We start from the raw sequence: 15,251 nt of genomic DNA, 5'->3' as shown, positions 1-15,251 counted from the left end.
CAGTTTCAGTTCAGAGTCTTCTTTGTTCTTTTCTTTTCTTCTTTCTTTAAATCCAGCTCCTTGCTGGTGGTGACAGTAAAAACTTGATAGAAAAGTCGTAAAGGTTTTAGAAGTTACCCATCCGCTTCCCCCAGTGTTAATGGTGAAACAGTCTGTGTTGCTGCTGTAAGGGCTGAGCGTCTTCTCTAAAGCTCTGGCTTGGTCCTCCTACCTACATACACGTGCCGGCTGGTCTTAGGTCAACTTGACACACAAGCTAGAGCCATCTGAAAGGAGTGACTTCAACTGAGAAAATGCCTCTGTAAGATAGGCCTGTAGGCAAGCCTGTAAGATGTGTTCTTAAACAGTGATTGGGGGAGGAGTGGGGGGGCGCAGGTGGGCTCAGCCCGTTGTGGATGGTTCCACACAGAGAGCAAGCCATGGGCAGCAAGCCAGTAAGCAGCACTCCTCCATGGCCTCTGCATCAGTCCCTGCCTCGACGTTCCTGCCCTATTTGAGTTCCTGTCTTGACCTCCTTTGATGATGAACAGTGATATGAAAGTGTAAGCCAAATAAACCTTTTCCTCCCCAACTCGCTGTTTGGTGATGGTGTTTTGTTGCATCAGTAGACGGACGCCCTAAGACAACACCCAAACTCAGGGCCCTTGCCTCTTTCCTGCACACACAAGCCTGAGGGTCTTTTATATGTAATTTATTTCTTCATGACTCGACACAGAGACAAGTTCCGGAATAGCAAATTTCAGAAAAGTTGACTCCCCCTATAGTGAGCACCCTGTTATGGCGTTCTTTAGGAGTTAATGTATTCTGTGTGACTTAAGGCCTCTGCAAGAAAACACAACCAGGTCAGACCATAGGAAAATCTATTCACTGGTCAGGATATTTTCAGAAAGAAAACTAGGTATGCATGTTAATACATGCATAGAATAGAACATGAAAACATGATGAGATTGTTTTATCTGTTTTTATTTGCATATATTAATTCCACATAATAATAGTTTTAATTATGATAGTGTCATGCATTATTTTTTACCTGTGCATATTTTTTTTGAGATAAGGTCTCTCTCTCTCTCTCTCTCTCTCTCTCTGTTTTTCGAGACAGAGTTTCTCTGTGTAGCTTTGGCTGTCCTGGATTCACTTTGTAGACCAGGCTGTCCTCGAACTCACAGGGATCCACCTGCCTCTGCCTCCTGAGTTCTAGGATTAAAGGCGTCCGCCACCACCACCACCCCCTGGCTGAGATAAGGGCTCTTATAGCCCAGGCTGGTCTTTACCTTATCATGTAGCTGAGGCTGGCCTTCAACTCCTAATCCTCTTGCCTCTACCCTCGAGGTGCTGGGGTTATAAGCGTGCACTACCTTGCTCAGCTGAAATTTTCTTAAAGATGTACATAATTAATTAATAAATACTTCAAAACCATTTGCATTAATTATTTAATTAGAAAAAGTTAGACTATAAAGATTCATTTTGAGCTTAAGAAGTTGTGGGGCCAGTCATAGATTCCTGTTAGAACACGAATCTGACAAATGGTTTAAAGAATGCATCCAAAACACACAAGTGTATTTTTAATTTACCCTTCTGATAGCTTGGAATCTGTTTACAAGTAATGTTGGTTTTCTTTAACAGATTGCTTGGAATGGAAAAATGGTGTTTTTCATCTTCCATAAGGCCCGAGAGAGTGTATTGGAATATAATTATCAAGACACTTATGCAAGGGCTTTACCTAGTGACGATGCTTTGAATTCTGATGAAGAGACATTTATGCCTTTTTCTCTCTGTGGTTTCCTGGTTGAGAGGGAGGAGTGCACAGCCATGCTTTCTTCTCGATGGCTCCCTTTTGCAAACACTGAAGGCAGTTAGAGACAGTCTCTAGCGAGGCACAGAGCCTGGCTAGGCGGCCCACATGCTGATATGGAACAAGGGCACGGTAGAGTGGTCTTGACATTTTGCTGGTGTTGAAGTCCTGCCCTATCTGCCCCTGCCTTAAAAAGAGAAAATTGCTGAAGCCCCATTGTTTTTTGGCAGCTAGAGGGCTAATTTGGTGAATACTGACTCTTTGTTCCCAGAGACACCATCAAATGCCCAGAATTTCCTTCCCACTGAATGGAACCCAGGGGAAAGCCTGACTGCGGTATTCTTGGGCTCTCTGGAGCAGCTGAACTTCAGTGCTCACTTTCTGTAGGCCTCCCATGTGGCTCAGAAGCAACTCTGTGTTCCTCTGACTCCACTGGGATTGAGAGAGGCAGCAAGGACTGGGCTCGCTCTGAGCAGAGTGAGAGGTTCACTTCACCTTTGTGAGCTGGGGCATGAGCTGTGAACATCCTCCCTCCACAGCATCCTCAGGAGTAGGGCCGCTGGGCACAGGCCGCGCCCTTGGGTTTTATGCTGCATGTATTATAAAGCACAGAGACTCACTGTTATTTTGGCAGTTCTTGTTTATTTCCATATATTAAGTCTTTTCTGTGTAGGTCCAAAGGCTTTCATGTATACAGCAAATGCTGCATGCTCTTCAAGAGCATTGTAGGATTGGTGAGCAGCCGTTCATTCATCCACAGGAGACGGAAGGTTCTAAGTTCGAGGATGGTAACACAGTTACAGTTGGGGAAGGCTACTGTGCCCATTATTTAGTGTGGCCACTGACTTCATCTCTAAATGTAGCCTTCTTTTTGCTTTGTGGCTCTGGGGCTCCTATATTTAGTTTTACAAAAGGCCCCGGCTTCTGTGCGGTTCATGTTCTAACAGCTATTGGGCTTTTTATGGTAGGGCTGCTTTTCCTGTGTTTAATCCTCACAGCGACCCGTAGGATCTGTTATTACCCCTGTTTACAGAAGAGGGGCCAAAGCACAAAACAATTATGCACTTGCCTAAGCTTCCGACTTTATAAATTGCATGGTTAGATATTGTCTGATTCGCATTTGCAGAGATTCAGCATTAGTGACTTATACACAGCCAACTCTTGACACATCAGATCCCATGCAAGCTACACACTAACTTCTTGAGTAGGTAGGCTTTCTGAGTATCAACATCACATCTTTCGTGTGTATGTATGTATGTAGGTATGTGTATGTATGTATGTATGTATGTAGTGTTCTGCCTGCATGGCAGAAGAGGGCATTAGATCACGTTATAGATGGCTGTGAGCCACCATGTGGTTGCTGGGAATTGAACTCAGGACCTCTGGAACAACAATCAGTGCTCTTAACCTCTGAGCCATCTCTCCAGCCCCACATCTTTCTTATATAGATTCCGGTCAGTTGGGTAAAGTCTAAAATCAAAGCTATTTAAGCATATAAGTTGTTTTATTATCCCAAAAGATACTGTTACAAAGCTAGCGGCAACAACCCTCTCAACCTGCGTTTATAGATGTATCCTTTCTGTATCTGACATTAGCTTCTCCACGTCGCAAACGCACCAAGCCCAGCTTTTAAAAAGCTGCTAATTACAGCATTGGTACGTGTAATGGTTACTCCCCTCCAGGCTGTGGCACAACTAGCCATAATTAAGAAGGGCGAATTCTTTTCTTCTTGCCAGCCCTGAGATTGGACTACAGCCTTTGAAATTGGGCTTCTGCGTGCCTTAAATTTTCCTTAGCATCAGGTGGTCGTTGGGCCCAGTATGTCCTCTAGCAACAGTTTTTGGACCTGAATATTCCCTGTAGGCATCACTTGTTGCAAAGCATGAACAGTGATGGAGACATCCATTATATCCATGCCAGTGGACCTTTCCCCAGTCCTGGGACCCTGTCTTCCCCATTGTTCTAACTCTGGCTGTGCTGACACCATACTTACCTCTCTCCCCTCCCCCAGCAATACTGGGATTGGAGCCAGAATGCTGTGTATTTTCAGACCTACTGTGCTGTTTTTTGTTTTGTTTGGTTTTTGTTTTTTTTTTTTTTTTTTTTGAGATAGGATTTCTCTGTATAACAACCCTGGCTATCCTGGACTCACTTTGTAGACCAGGCTGGCCTCAAACTCACAGAGATCAGGCTGCCTCTGTCTCCCAAGTGCTGGGAGGCATGTGCCACCACACTCAGCTGTGCTTTTCATTTTATTAAAACAATACTTACTGAATTTGTGTGCTTTAAGACAGAGCTTTGCTCCGTAGAGTGGGCTGGCCTGGCCCTCCCGATCTTCCTGATCTCAGCTTCCCAAGGGCTGGGATTACAGTCATGTCCACCATCTGCTTGGCCAGCTATGGTTTTTTTTTTTTTTAATTAAAAATTTTTTTACATTTATTTATTTATTATGTGTGTGGGACTGTGGGCATATGCATGCCAGTGACTTGTTGGAGTCAGTCTCTCAGTTTTTTTCAAAGGGATCCTGGGGCGTCAAACTCAGACTAGGATCAAACTCAAATTGTCCCCCTTAGCTGGTGGCAAATGCCTGTGCCTGTGAGCCCTATTGCTTTCTTAAGGGGACCAGAGAAACTGTTTCAAACCTAATTTTGCTAACAGTAGTAAGATAAGTTTTGAAGACGCAGGTGTATAGTCTCTGTGCTTCAGAGAAAGCCTGGGGCTCTTTTGAGCAGCTGTAGGTTACTCTAGAGAGTACAGACATCACCGACCCATTCCTGCCGCCCTGCAGGAAAATGGCTACCACCGCCATCTGAGAACACTTCCTTGCCTAAGGATGCCATGTGGCAGCTCCAAATGAGGAGTTGTCTGCTTTCATTCAGTTCTGAGAGTCTCGGACAGCTGTTAAAAATCTTGCACCTTATGTAAAATTTGCCTAAATAGTTCTGTCCAGACTACATCTTGGGCTGCAAGATCTCTCAGAGGTCAGCGTTGTGGTGTCTCTTTCTCTCTACTGTGGAGAACTGACCCAAGGGCCATTCAGAACTGGCGGCTTGCACAGAGCCAGCATTTAACTTAGGAAATAAATGTCGTTAGCATATAACAGACATGTTCTTCTCACTTACAGTTGACCTTACACAGAATTTGAGATTGAGAATGACAATTAGAATCGAATTTTATTTAAATCTCATTAGACTTAAAGATTGCGTGTATGACAGACAGGCCGCTCAGGACTTTTGGGAAGGAAGAATGACTTTCTTCAAGTGAATACCAAACTTCTAGATGGTCCACAAGGCAAAGCTGGAGAGAGTTCCTCTTTTTCTGTAGACTGTTGCCAAACAGAATCACCTAGTGAGCGTTTTACAGCAGCCATTGTGGGAGAAATGAAAATGTGTCAGGGCAACAAGAGGTTTTTTGGGAGGGGCTACTATAGTTCTGTTAGTATCTGTGTCTGTGAGGGTGGGGACCCTGCTCTGTGTGTGTGTGTGTGTGTGTGTGTGTGTGTGTGTGATGCATCTAACTCTTTTCTTTCAGACAGCCTAGCTCAGGCTGCCCTAGAATTTTCTCAGACTGATCTCAAATATGTACCAGCAGCAGCAGAGTTGAGGCAGACAGTGACTCTGACTGAGGGGGAGGGTCCATCTGCTTGGGTATGAGTTACTCCTGAGTGCCGAGATTTAGGACAGCCAGCCTGGTTTTCATAAATAAACAAGTATTATGTATCACATCTAACGTATTTTGTATATACATATGTGTGTGCGTGCGTATGGGTGCCAAGGGTGACCATGGGCCTTCTTCTTCAGGTGTTGTCTACCTGCGCTCGTGTGTGTGTGTGTGTGTGTGTGTGTGTGTGTGTGTGTGTGTGTGTGTATGTATGTGTGTGTGTGTGTGTGTGTGTGTTGGGATGTATTTGGCAGTTGTGGGTGTGATGGCAGAGGCCAAAAAAGGAAGGCAAATCCTCCTCTGGGCTGGAGTTAAGGCAGTGGTGGAGTGCCTGACATGGATGCTGGGCATGGAACTCAGGCGCTCTTAGCCAATGGGCCATCTCTCCAGCCCTATTTTCAGTGCTTTGATCAGGGACTCTCACTGCGACCTCAGGTTTACCAGTGAGGCTAGACCAGGCTGCCTGCCTTCACTTCCCAGCTGCTCAGATTTCCTGGAGCTTGCTTTATAGACCAGGTTGGCCTCAAGCTCAGAGACCTGCCTTCTTCTCCCTCCCAACTGCTGGGATTAAAGGAGGGTGCCACCATTCCAGGCTCCCCTTTTGTAATGTATTTGTTTTTACATTATGTACATTGGCATTTGGACTGCATGTATGTCTATGTGAGGGTGTGAGATCACCTACAAAAAGAGTTATCAGCAGTTGTGACCTGCTGTGTGGGTGCTAGGAATTGAACCCAGGTCCTCTGGAAGAGGAGCCAGTGCTCTTAAACTGCAGAGCCATCTCTCCAGCCTCCTCTTCTTTTGTTCTTTGTTTTTAAAGAAGTGTTCTGTAATGAAACAGGAAGTACACATAATTCACTTCTGCTTATTGAAGTGTGGTGCTGTCTTGAGAGAAATGGTTATAGGATTGTTTGAATTATGAGCCGAATTGGCTGTTTCATAGAACACCATTTTTATGTGACATACCCATTGAAGGATAAAGCCTAGCTGTCTAGATGTATTCGGCTGGGCTGGAGAGATGGCTCAGCAGTTAAGGGTACTGATTACTCTTCCAGAGGTCATGAGTTCAATTCCCAGCAACCACATGGTGGCTCATAACCATTTATAATGTGATCTGATGCATACTGTTTACATAATAAAAAAAATAGATGTATTCGGCTGACTTGAAAATGAAGTGTACCTGTTACATGGATGTCTAGTTGTGGGTCATTTGCCAGTGTGTGCATCAAACCATCACGTACTATTTAATGTAAACTTTTTGCATATTAGTCTCGGCTAGCCTCAAACTTGAGTAATTCTCCTGCCTCAGATTTCTAAGTCCTGGAATTACAGGTGTGTTCCACCCCACCTTACAAAATAATATTTTTCATTAACTTGAAAAATATGCTCGTTTATCTTTCTTCCTTTTGCTCTCTAACATGGTAAACTGTTGACAGACATAACTCGCATAAGCAGAAGGTCCTTGGATCATCAATAATTTTAGGGCTATAAATTGAAATGTAAGGTCAGAAAGTTTCAGAGCCATTCCGCGCTCTTGAAAAATGATGAAACAATAGACTTTGTGTTTAGAGTCACCTGGGAAGAGGGCATTCAGGAATTGCTTCTGTCAGATTAGCCGATGGGCGGATCAGTGGGGTGCATTCCTCATTAATGATTGATGTGGAAGGACCCAGCCTACTGTGGGTGGAGCCATGCCTGGACAGATGGTTCTGCGGGGTAGAAAACATGTCGCTGAGCATCCAAGAAGAGCAAGCCAGTGTGGCCTCTGCTTCGGTTTGTGTCTCCAGGTTCCTGCCTTGAGTTCCTAGGTTCCCTCCATGATGGACAGACAGTACATTGTAAGATGAAATAAATCTCCTCCCCAAGTAGCTTTTTGGTTATGATGTTGTATTACAGCAATGGAAGTCAAAAAATGCAAGGTCTTAGTAAGCAGACTGAAGAATAGACTAACAAAACAAAACAAAACAAAATAGCTAAGTCCAGGTGGTGTCACCTATAACCTCAGCACTTGGATTGGGATTGGGGGTTGGGCAAGGATTGCCAAGGTTGAGGTGAGCCTGAGTTTATGTAGATAAGACCTATTTTTTAAAAAAAAATCAAAACAAAAGAGCTGGAACAAACTCACATGTACAATGCAGCTTGATTTCTGGTACAAGTGTCTTGGCATAGACTGAGGTGGTCTTTACAAGGCCCTTGGTGGTTGAGGGGGAAGAGCATTTCCCCCCTCTTTCTCGCTTTCCTTCATATTTTCGCCGGGCAGGCGGTGAAGAAGTTTGTTTTCTCTGTCTGTTTTTCTGTTTCCAATGCTTCTCTTTACCTGGTTTTTCCATCTTGGTGCTTAGATTGATGACGTGGCTGGAGGTGGGATGGGAGGACATGACTCTTAGAGACTGTGTGGGATAGTGCTGAGTCTCCTAATCCTTCTCACGTCTTGCCATGTCCTGATGACTAAGCATCTAGCTATATGAGCCCATGCGGGCCATTCTTATTGAAGCCACCACATTCCACTCTCTGCGTGCCCCCCCATAGGTTTGCAGCCATATCATAGTGCAGAAATGCACCCAGCCCAACTTCCAAAGCCCCTGTAGTCTAGAACACTGTTTGAAAGTCCAAAGTTCAAAGTATCTTCTGACAATCTCTAAACTGTAACCTCCTTTAAAATAAAAAGAGCAGATGACGTGCTTTCAATGGCACAGACTGTGTACATCACCGATCCAAAAGAGAGGAACATGCTGCTCACTCTACAGTGAGGACCGAAACAAAGCAAGTCGGAAAACCAGCAGGGCAAACTCTTAAGTTTTGCATTTCCAAGTCTGGTGTCAAAGTGCTCTTCAGATCTTCAACTCAGCTGACTGCAGCACACTTCTCTTTTGGCCTGTTTCTACACCCAATGCGCCCCTTTCCTGGACATGTATCCCGCGGTGACTTGGCATCTCCAACATCTTGAGGTCTCCAATGAAATTCAGGGTCCACCTTCACAGCGTCACACTGTGGCTTCTCTGGGCCTCTACGCAGGTGCACCCGTATCACATGCCTGGCCTAGGTGGCTTTCCTTAGCCATCGAGAGACATTCCACTGCCTACATACAAGGTAGCTTGTATGCTTGACTCTACAGCCAGAACCATGTGGCGGAAGCTGCCAAATTCTGCTGCTACGTGGGGCTGGAGCTTGCTTGGTCCCCGTTTATCAATTACATTTGCACCAGCTTTCTTTGCTTAAGCTTTCCTTTAATTCCTTCTCACAAGTTGGAAGCTTAGCTGGGTATGCTCTGTCCCTGAGGTCACCACTCCCTTTAATTCCATTTAGCATCCGGATTTTCTCTAAACTTTACCTTTTTGAACACTGCCCTTAGCTCCATTACATTTCCTGGTGCTCTTCTCAAACGGTATATTTTGTACTGCCCCACTTGCTCCTTTTCATTGTAGGTCTGTGTAAGAATGGCCACTAGTAACCTCTCTATATGGCTAGTACTAAGCTATTGTGAAATCTGCCAAGGCCAGTAATCCAAAATTCTTCAATTTAGCCTCAGGCAGAATTTTAGGACAAGGGCAAAAGGCAGCCACTGTCTTTGCCAGAATATCACAAGAATGGTTCTTGGTCACATACTAATATTCTTCCCCTCTGAAACCTCTTGGTCTGGGTTCCTGCCGATCCAATTGCCCTCAGCACTGTCTTCTGAGCTCCTACTAGGATGGCACAGTAAGTCCCACTGCTCTCCTAGTCCAAAGTCCCCAAGCCTCCAAACAAAAAGCGTGGTCAGGCCCGTCACAGCAAAACCCCAGTCTGTAGGACCAATTTTTGTCTTAGTCACTGTTCTATTGCTGTAAAGAGAACCATGACCAAGGTAACATTTAATTGGTAGGTTGCTTACAGTGTTAGAGGCCTAGCTCATTATCATGGCAGGGTGCATGGTGCAGGAGTTGTGGCTAAGAGCTAGAGTGACCCGTAGGCAGAGAATGACAGTGTGTGGTGGGGGGTGGATGGAGATGCAGAGACAGAAGGCCTGGTTTGGGGTTTTGAAACCTCAAAGCCCACCCTCCCCCCCCCCCCAGTGACACACTTCCTCCAACAAGGCCACACCTCCTAATCCTTCTCAAGTTGTGCCGTTCCCTGATGACTAAGCATTCAAATATATGAGCCAATGGGGGCCCGTTCTTTTCCCTTCTACCCGCTACCCCCGGCAGAGTTTCTCCACATAGCCCTGGTTGTCCTGGCTTTGTAGCCCAGGCTGGCCTCGAACTAGCATCAATCTGACTGCTTCTGCCTGCGATGACAGGCATGCACCTTCATGGCTATGGAGGCCATCCTTATTTAAGCCACCACCTGTTGTTTGGTTGTCTCATTCTGGGGCGGTTATCTAGAACGACACTGACCCTTCTTTGTAAAGTCACTGGAAAAGTTCTCTGAAGAAAATCTTCCTTTTGTTAAGGATTTGATTGTGTTGGCATATCAACAAAACTCAACTACGCTGGCAGTGGTGGTGCACTCCTTTAATCCCAGCACTTGGGAGGCAGAGGCAGATTACTGTGAGTTCAAGGCCAGCCTGGTCTACAGAGAAAGTCCAGAACAGCCAAGGCTACACAGAGAAACCCTGTCTTGGAAAGAAAAATGAAAAAAAAAAAAAAAAACTCAACCACTTTTATGATTAGAAAATGAAAACGGCCACTGGCTGGGTGGAGACAGCTCGGTGAGTGTAGGACGGGGCTCCCTGCCAAACTCCAAACCCAACCCCCAGTCAGACAAGTAGCAGTGATGACCAAGCGGCTAGTGTGCGGGAGCCCTCCGCAGACCTGGGGCTGCCTCTCTGTGGGCCGCTCTCTGTCTGGGCATTCTTCAACACTAAAAGCGTCCTGTCCCTCTTCCCGGCGTCAGTTCCCTCACGGATCTGTATCCTTAATGTCTCGGATCTGAGAGGGAAGTGGTGTTCCCTGTTGACCAATGTGCTCTGCTCAGCCTCTTCTGTTTTTCAGGACATCTCTGACGTCTGTGATGGAGTCCTGGATTTCCCTTTACAGTTGTTTGGGGCCTTTTATTTGACTTCTCTTGCTGTCACTTTAAAGGCATCTCAAAAACCACTCGTGTGGGCTTTCCTGCCATTTATTGTTTAATTCGTTTCTATTGTGTTGATATTCTGGAATACCCCTCCTCCCACCCCATGGGGGTGCTTGCAGCTTATTTCATTCAGACCAGCGAATTAAAATGCTTTGCAGTAGACATGGGTGTCTCTGAACATGCTGAGAGAGAGAGAGAGAAAGAAAGAGAGAGAGACAGACAGACAGACAGACAGACAGACAGACGGAAAGGTGTTGCTGTTTTGGGACTGCTCCTTTCTGAAAGTAAGTCCTCGTGGCTCAAGTTATTCAGCACAGGTAAAGCATTTTCATATCTAGAGCAAGAAATTTTGAAGGCAGAATTTTTCTTTAGGTGGCTCTATATATGGAAGCTACTAAATAATTGAAATTCTATAAATAAATAAAATGTTTTAAGTACTCTGCATAGCTAAACTTAGTAGATAGGTGGGCAGAAAGGATTGAAATGGGCAGTGAGGAGGAGTTATGCCCAGTCTGGATGAATGCTTTTGTAACCTGGAGCCCAAAGTGGCAGGAGATAAGCTAGCCCTCTTGTGCATTTAAGGTCACAGAAAACTGCTAAGCCTCTCCACCTCTCAAAAACGGACACTTTCATTTTTGGTGGGGTTGGGTATGAGATAAATGGACAGAGTACACAAATAAAAATATATAAAGTGGATGCACACTCTTGCAGAGCCCATCGATGTTTCTAGATTCTTCTGAAAACTTCCACAAACACTTTGCTGATGCAGAAACAATGAGGGCTGTGCACCTGTGACCCTCACTAGCAGGACGTTGTGATGCTGTAGTGCTGTGCCCTCTCCCAGCACCCTCCTGGGCCACGGAATGGAACCCGGGGCCATGCTTGCTAAGCAGTCACTGCCATTGAGCCACACGTCTGGCCTTGACACATTTTCCCTTCTAGAACTGGAGATTGGACCTGAGTTGTTGTATGTGCCACACACACACTATTCACACAGATGGAGCCCCAGCACTTTCCCCTTTTCCCTTTGACACAAGATCTTGCTGGAACTCATTCTGCAGCCTAGAAAGTCTTCCCTGTGTAGCTCTGGGTTTCCTGGAACTCCCTCTGTAGACCAGGGTGGCCTCGAACTCACAGAGATCTGGCTGGCTCTGCCTCCCAAGTGCTGGGATTAAAGGCATGAGCCACCACTGCCTGGCTTAAAATTTTTTTTTAATTACTTTTTCATACAACATATTTTGATCATATTCTTTCCCAATTCTTCCCAGATCCTTCTCACCTCCTGACCCACCTGACTTTCTCCCTCTCTCTTTCTCACAGAAATAAACAGGAACAACACAAAACAGAAATCAAAACAAACAAACAAACAAAAAGGATCAATGAGATAAAAAACAAAATATTACCCAGACCTCCCCCAAAATAAACAGACAAACAAAAAAACAGCATAAATGTGGAGTCTGTTTTGTCTTGGTCAGCTACTCCTGTGTTGGTCAGCTACTCCTGGGCATGGGGCTGCCTTGGAGTGGGGGAGGTGCCCCGTGTCTACTTCCCTTTTTCAGTGCTGGGATTTTGTCTGGTTTGAACCTGTGCAGGTCTGGTGTGTGCTGTCACAGTCTCTGTGAGTTCATATGTGCAACAGTCCTTTGTGTCTGGAAGAAGCAGGTTCCGTGGAGTCACCCAGTCTTGGGCACAGGCAGTGAGGAAGGCTGATTAACACACCCCACCATCTACATCCTGGTGCAAAGGAGCAGTCTGTTCTGCGCCCTGTTTGGTGTTTATTGTGGCTTATGGTAAACATTTTAAGCCAATGGAGATCTTTCTACCTGAGATAACTTTAGTTTTTCTCAGAGCTCGCCTTTTAAGAGATTCTCAGCCAGGCATGGTGGTGCATGCCTTTAATTTCAGCTTTCAAGAAGCAGAGGCAGGTTTGTCTCTGAGAGTACAAGGCCAGCCAGGGCTATATCATGAGACCTGTCTCTTGGGGTTTTTGTTTTGATTTCTTTTTTTTGTTTTTTGTTTTTTTTTTCCAGACAGGGTTTCTCTGTGTAGCCCTGGCTGACCTGGACTTGCCTTGTAGACCAGGCTGATCTCGAACTCACGGGATCTACCTGCCTCTGCCTCCCAAGTGCTGGGGTTAAAGGCATGTGCCACCACACCCAGCAAGACCTGTCTCTTGGGAAAAAAAAAAATCTCAGCAGGGTACAGAAACAGACCTCTGTGAACTCTGTGAAACGAGCCTGGTTTACTACTAACCAAGACTAAGCCAGCCAAAGCTCCACAGAGAAACCCTGTCTCGAAAAAACAAAACAAAACAAACAACTCATTTCTGAAGTCCCACTAGGGGCTGCAGTCAGAGGTGAATGCTGCTAGCCCTCTAGACCTTTGCTTTGCCCCATGTTCTGCACGAGTTACTTGTGTTTAAAAATTGAACTAGCCTTTAGAGCAGTTCCAGCAAAGGCAAGTCAGTTTCCTGCAACGTTACCCCCAAGTTCTAACTATCCTCTGTGCTGGCTTGTATGGGACGACCGAGGATCCCTTGCGTGTGATTTTACCTCAGTACTTTTATGGATTGAGAGGCTTGTGTTAGCCCAAAGGTTTCATTGACTTCTCCTCTTTTGTAGTGAATAATTAGGAAGAGCCTGTAAAGTGTCTCTTGTAATGATTTGCTGTCTAGTCACATCGCTGGACCTGGCTAGATTCTATAAATGCCTGTCAATGCAGCTTTATTGTACAGGACTGAAGTGTTTAAATATGTCCCTCATGGCACCTAGACTTCCCTCCACCCTTACAGTCTGGGCATTCCTAACTTGTGTATGTAATCACTATGAATCTAACGCCTGCCATGTTCCTTTCTTTTAAACAGGGGGAAGTGCAGTGTTGCTCTGCTGAATGAGACAGAGTCGGTCTTGTCATACCTTGATAAGGAGGTAATTTGCAGCCCTTTCGCTTTGTGTTTACCCCCATTACTCCATATGAAGTTCACATCTTGTACTATATTTCCTTTTGTGTCATCCTGGCAAAGAAGTCACCGACCCACCGCATTTGGGAAATGGCTTTGTCCTGGCTGAAGTCAGCAAAAGCAGTGGCTCTCTGGCACTTGCCAGTGAGAGAGGCTCAGGATGGAGACAGGGATGCTTATCTCTGATTCTTGTCTTTCTCCCCGGGTCCTTGTTTTTTGAGTAAATGGCTCACACTCTAGTGGCTCTGCAGAATTCATAAGAATTGGTGGCCAGGACACCATGCTTATTAGCTCTTGGGCCCTGGAGCATTTTTGCTCTTAAAACGTAATTAAGTAATTATTATATGTGTATATGCCTGCCCACATGCACATGTATGTGATGATGTGATGGGCGGTGGTGGGCACGGATGCCACATATGGAAGTCAGAAGACAACCTGGTGGAGTCATTTCTCTCTGTCTACCTTCTATATGGGTTGCAGGCATAAGACCCAGGTCCTTAGTCTTGGGCAGCAAGCACCTCTACCCTCTGGGTCGTCTTGTTGGTACTACTGAGCCTTAGTAGGAGCCAGTGGGATGTTTAATGTGCAGATTGGTCGGTGTAATGGTATGTTTAGTTACACTTGTGTCTATCTTTTTTTTTTTTAGTTTTTTAAATTTTTTTTTTTATTAAGATTTTTATTTATTTATTACATATAGCTGCCAGAAGAGGGCACCAGATCTCATTATAGATGGTTATGAGCCACTATGTGATTGCTGGGAATTGAACTCAGGACCTCTGGAAGAACAGACAGTGCTCTTAACCTCTGAGCCATCTCTCCAGCCCACTTGTGTCTATCTTTGTGCACATGACTGTGCATCACAATTGAGAAGAAAACGGCAGAGTTATAATAATTATTTAATGGGATTTGTATGGCTATATTAACAAGCCACAGCAAGGAGGCTGAGGGATGGCTCCGTGGTTAAGAGCACTCGATGCTCTTGCACAGGACCAGGATTCAGTTCTCAGCACCCACATGATGGCTCACAACCATCTACAACTCCAGTTCCAGGGCATCTGGTACCCTTTCCTGTCCTGTGGGCCCCAGGTATACACGTGGTGCACAGACATACATGTACATGTGCACACATAATAAAAAGAAACAGATCTTAAAAAATCAAACTGCATTTAAGTTCCAGTCTTGTGTTTAGTCACTGTGTGGTGGTTTTTGTTGGTTTTAAGATGGGCTCACTGTGTCTCAGTGCTGGCCTGGAGCTCACAGAGATCCACCTACCTCTGTTTCCTGAGCGCTGGGACTAAAGCTGTGCACCCCACACCATAGCTTCATTCAGTTTTTGAAACAGTGTTTTGCTGTGGAGCTCAGACTGACCTCAAAAGACCCTGCTGCCTCAGCCGCCCTGCCAGCCGCCCTGCCAGCTTTGCAAAAACTCCGCTCAAGAGTATTTAATGGCTTTCTTTTATAGTAAAACAAATTATAAAATTTCATATTCTTCTTAAAGTAATTTGTCTTGGCTCTATGTAATTTCGTGCTATTGTACATGATGACAATATTGCCGTGTTTTCCCTAAAGATTAATCTATTCAGCAGGGCGGTGAAGGCGCACCGTTTAATCCCAGTGCTCGGTAGGCAGAGGCAGGCAGAGTTCTGTGAGTTCAAGACCAGTCTGGTCTACAGAGAGAGAGAGTTACAGGATGGCCAGGGCTACACAGAGAAACCCTGTCTTGAAAAACCAAAAAAAGAAAAAAAATTAATTTGGTCATTAAACTGAAATGTTATATACTCAGAAGTT

General features: G+C 45.2%; 1 protein-coding gene across 4 annotated transcripts in view; it reads left to right on the top strand.

Annotated features, from left to right (window-relative positions):
* Mta3 (metastasis associated 1 family member 3) overlaps positions 1 to 15,251 on the top strand; it is a 114,640-nt gene that overhangs the window by 30,808 nt on the left and 68,581 nt on the right. For all 4 annotated transcript variants that reach the window (XM_051161814.1, XM_051161940.1, XM_051161762.1 and 1 more), the window contains exon 4: positions 13,368 to 13,431. In XM_051161814.1, the coding sequence (XP_051017771.1) occupies positions 13,368 to 13,431 (64 nt within the window). The remainder of the gene's footprint in view (positions 1 to 13,367; positions 13,432 to 15,251) is intronic.

The sequence above is a fragment of the Acomys russatus genome, chromosome 1 (genome assembly GCF_903995435.1).
Source record: "Acomys russatus chromosome 1, mAcoRus1.1, whole genome shotgun sequence".
Classification (NCBI taxonomy): Eukaryota; Metazoa; Chordata; class Mammalia; order Rodentia; family Muridae; genus Acomys; species Acomys russatus.
Note: the sequence above shows the minus strand (reverse complement) of the source record. Positions and strands in the feature narration are given on the sequence as shown.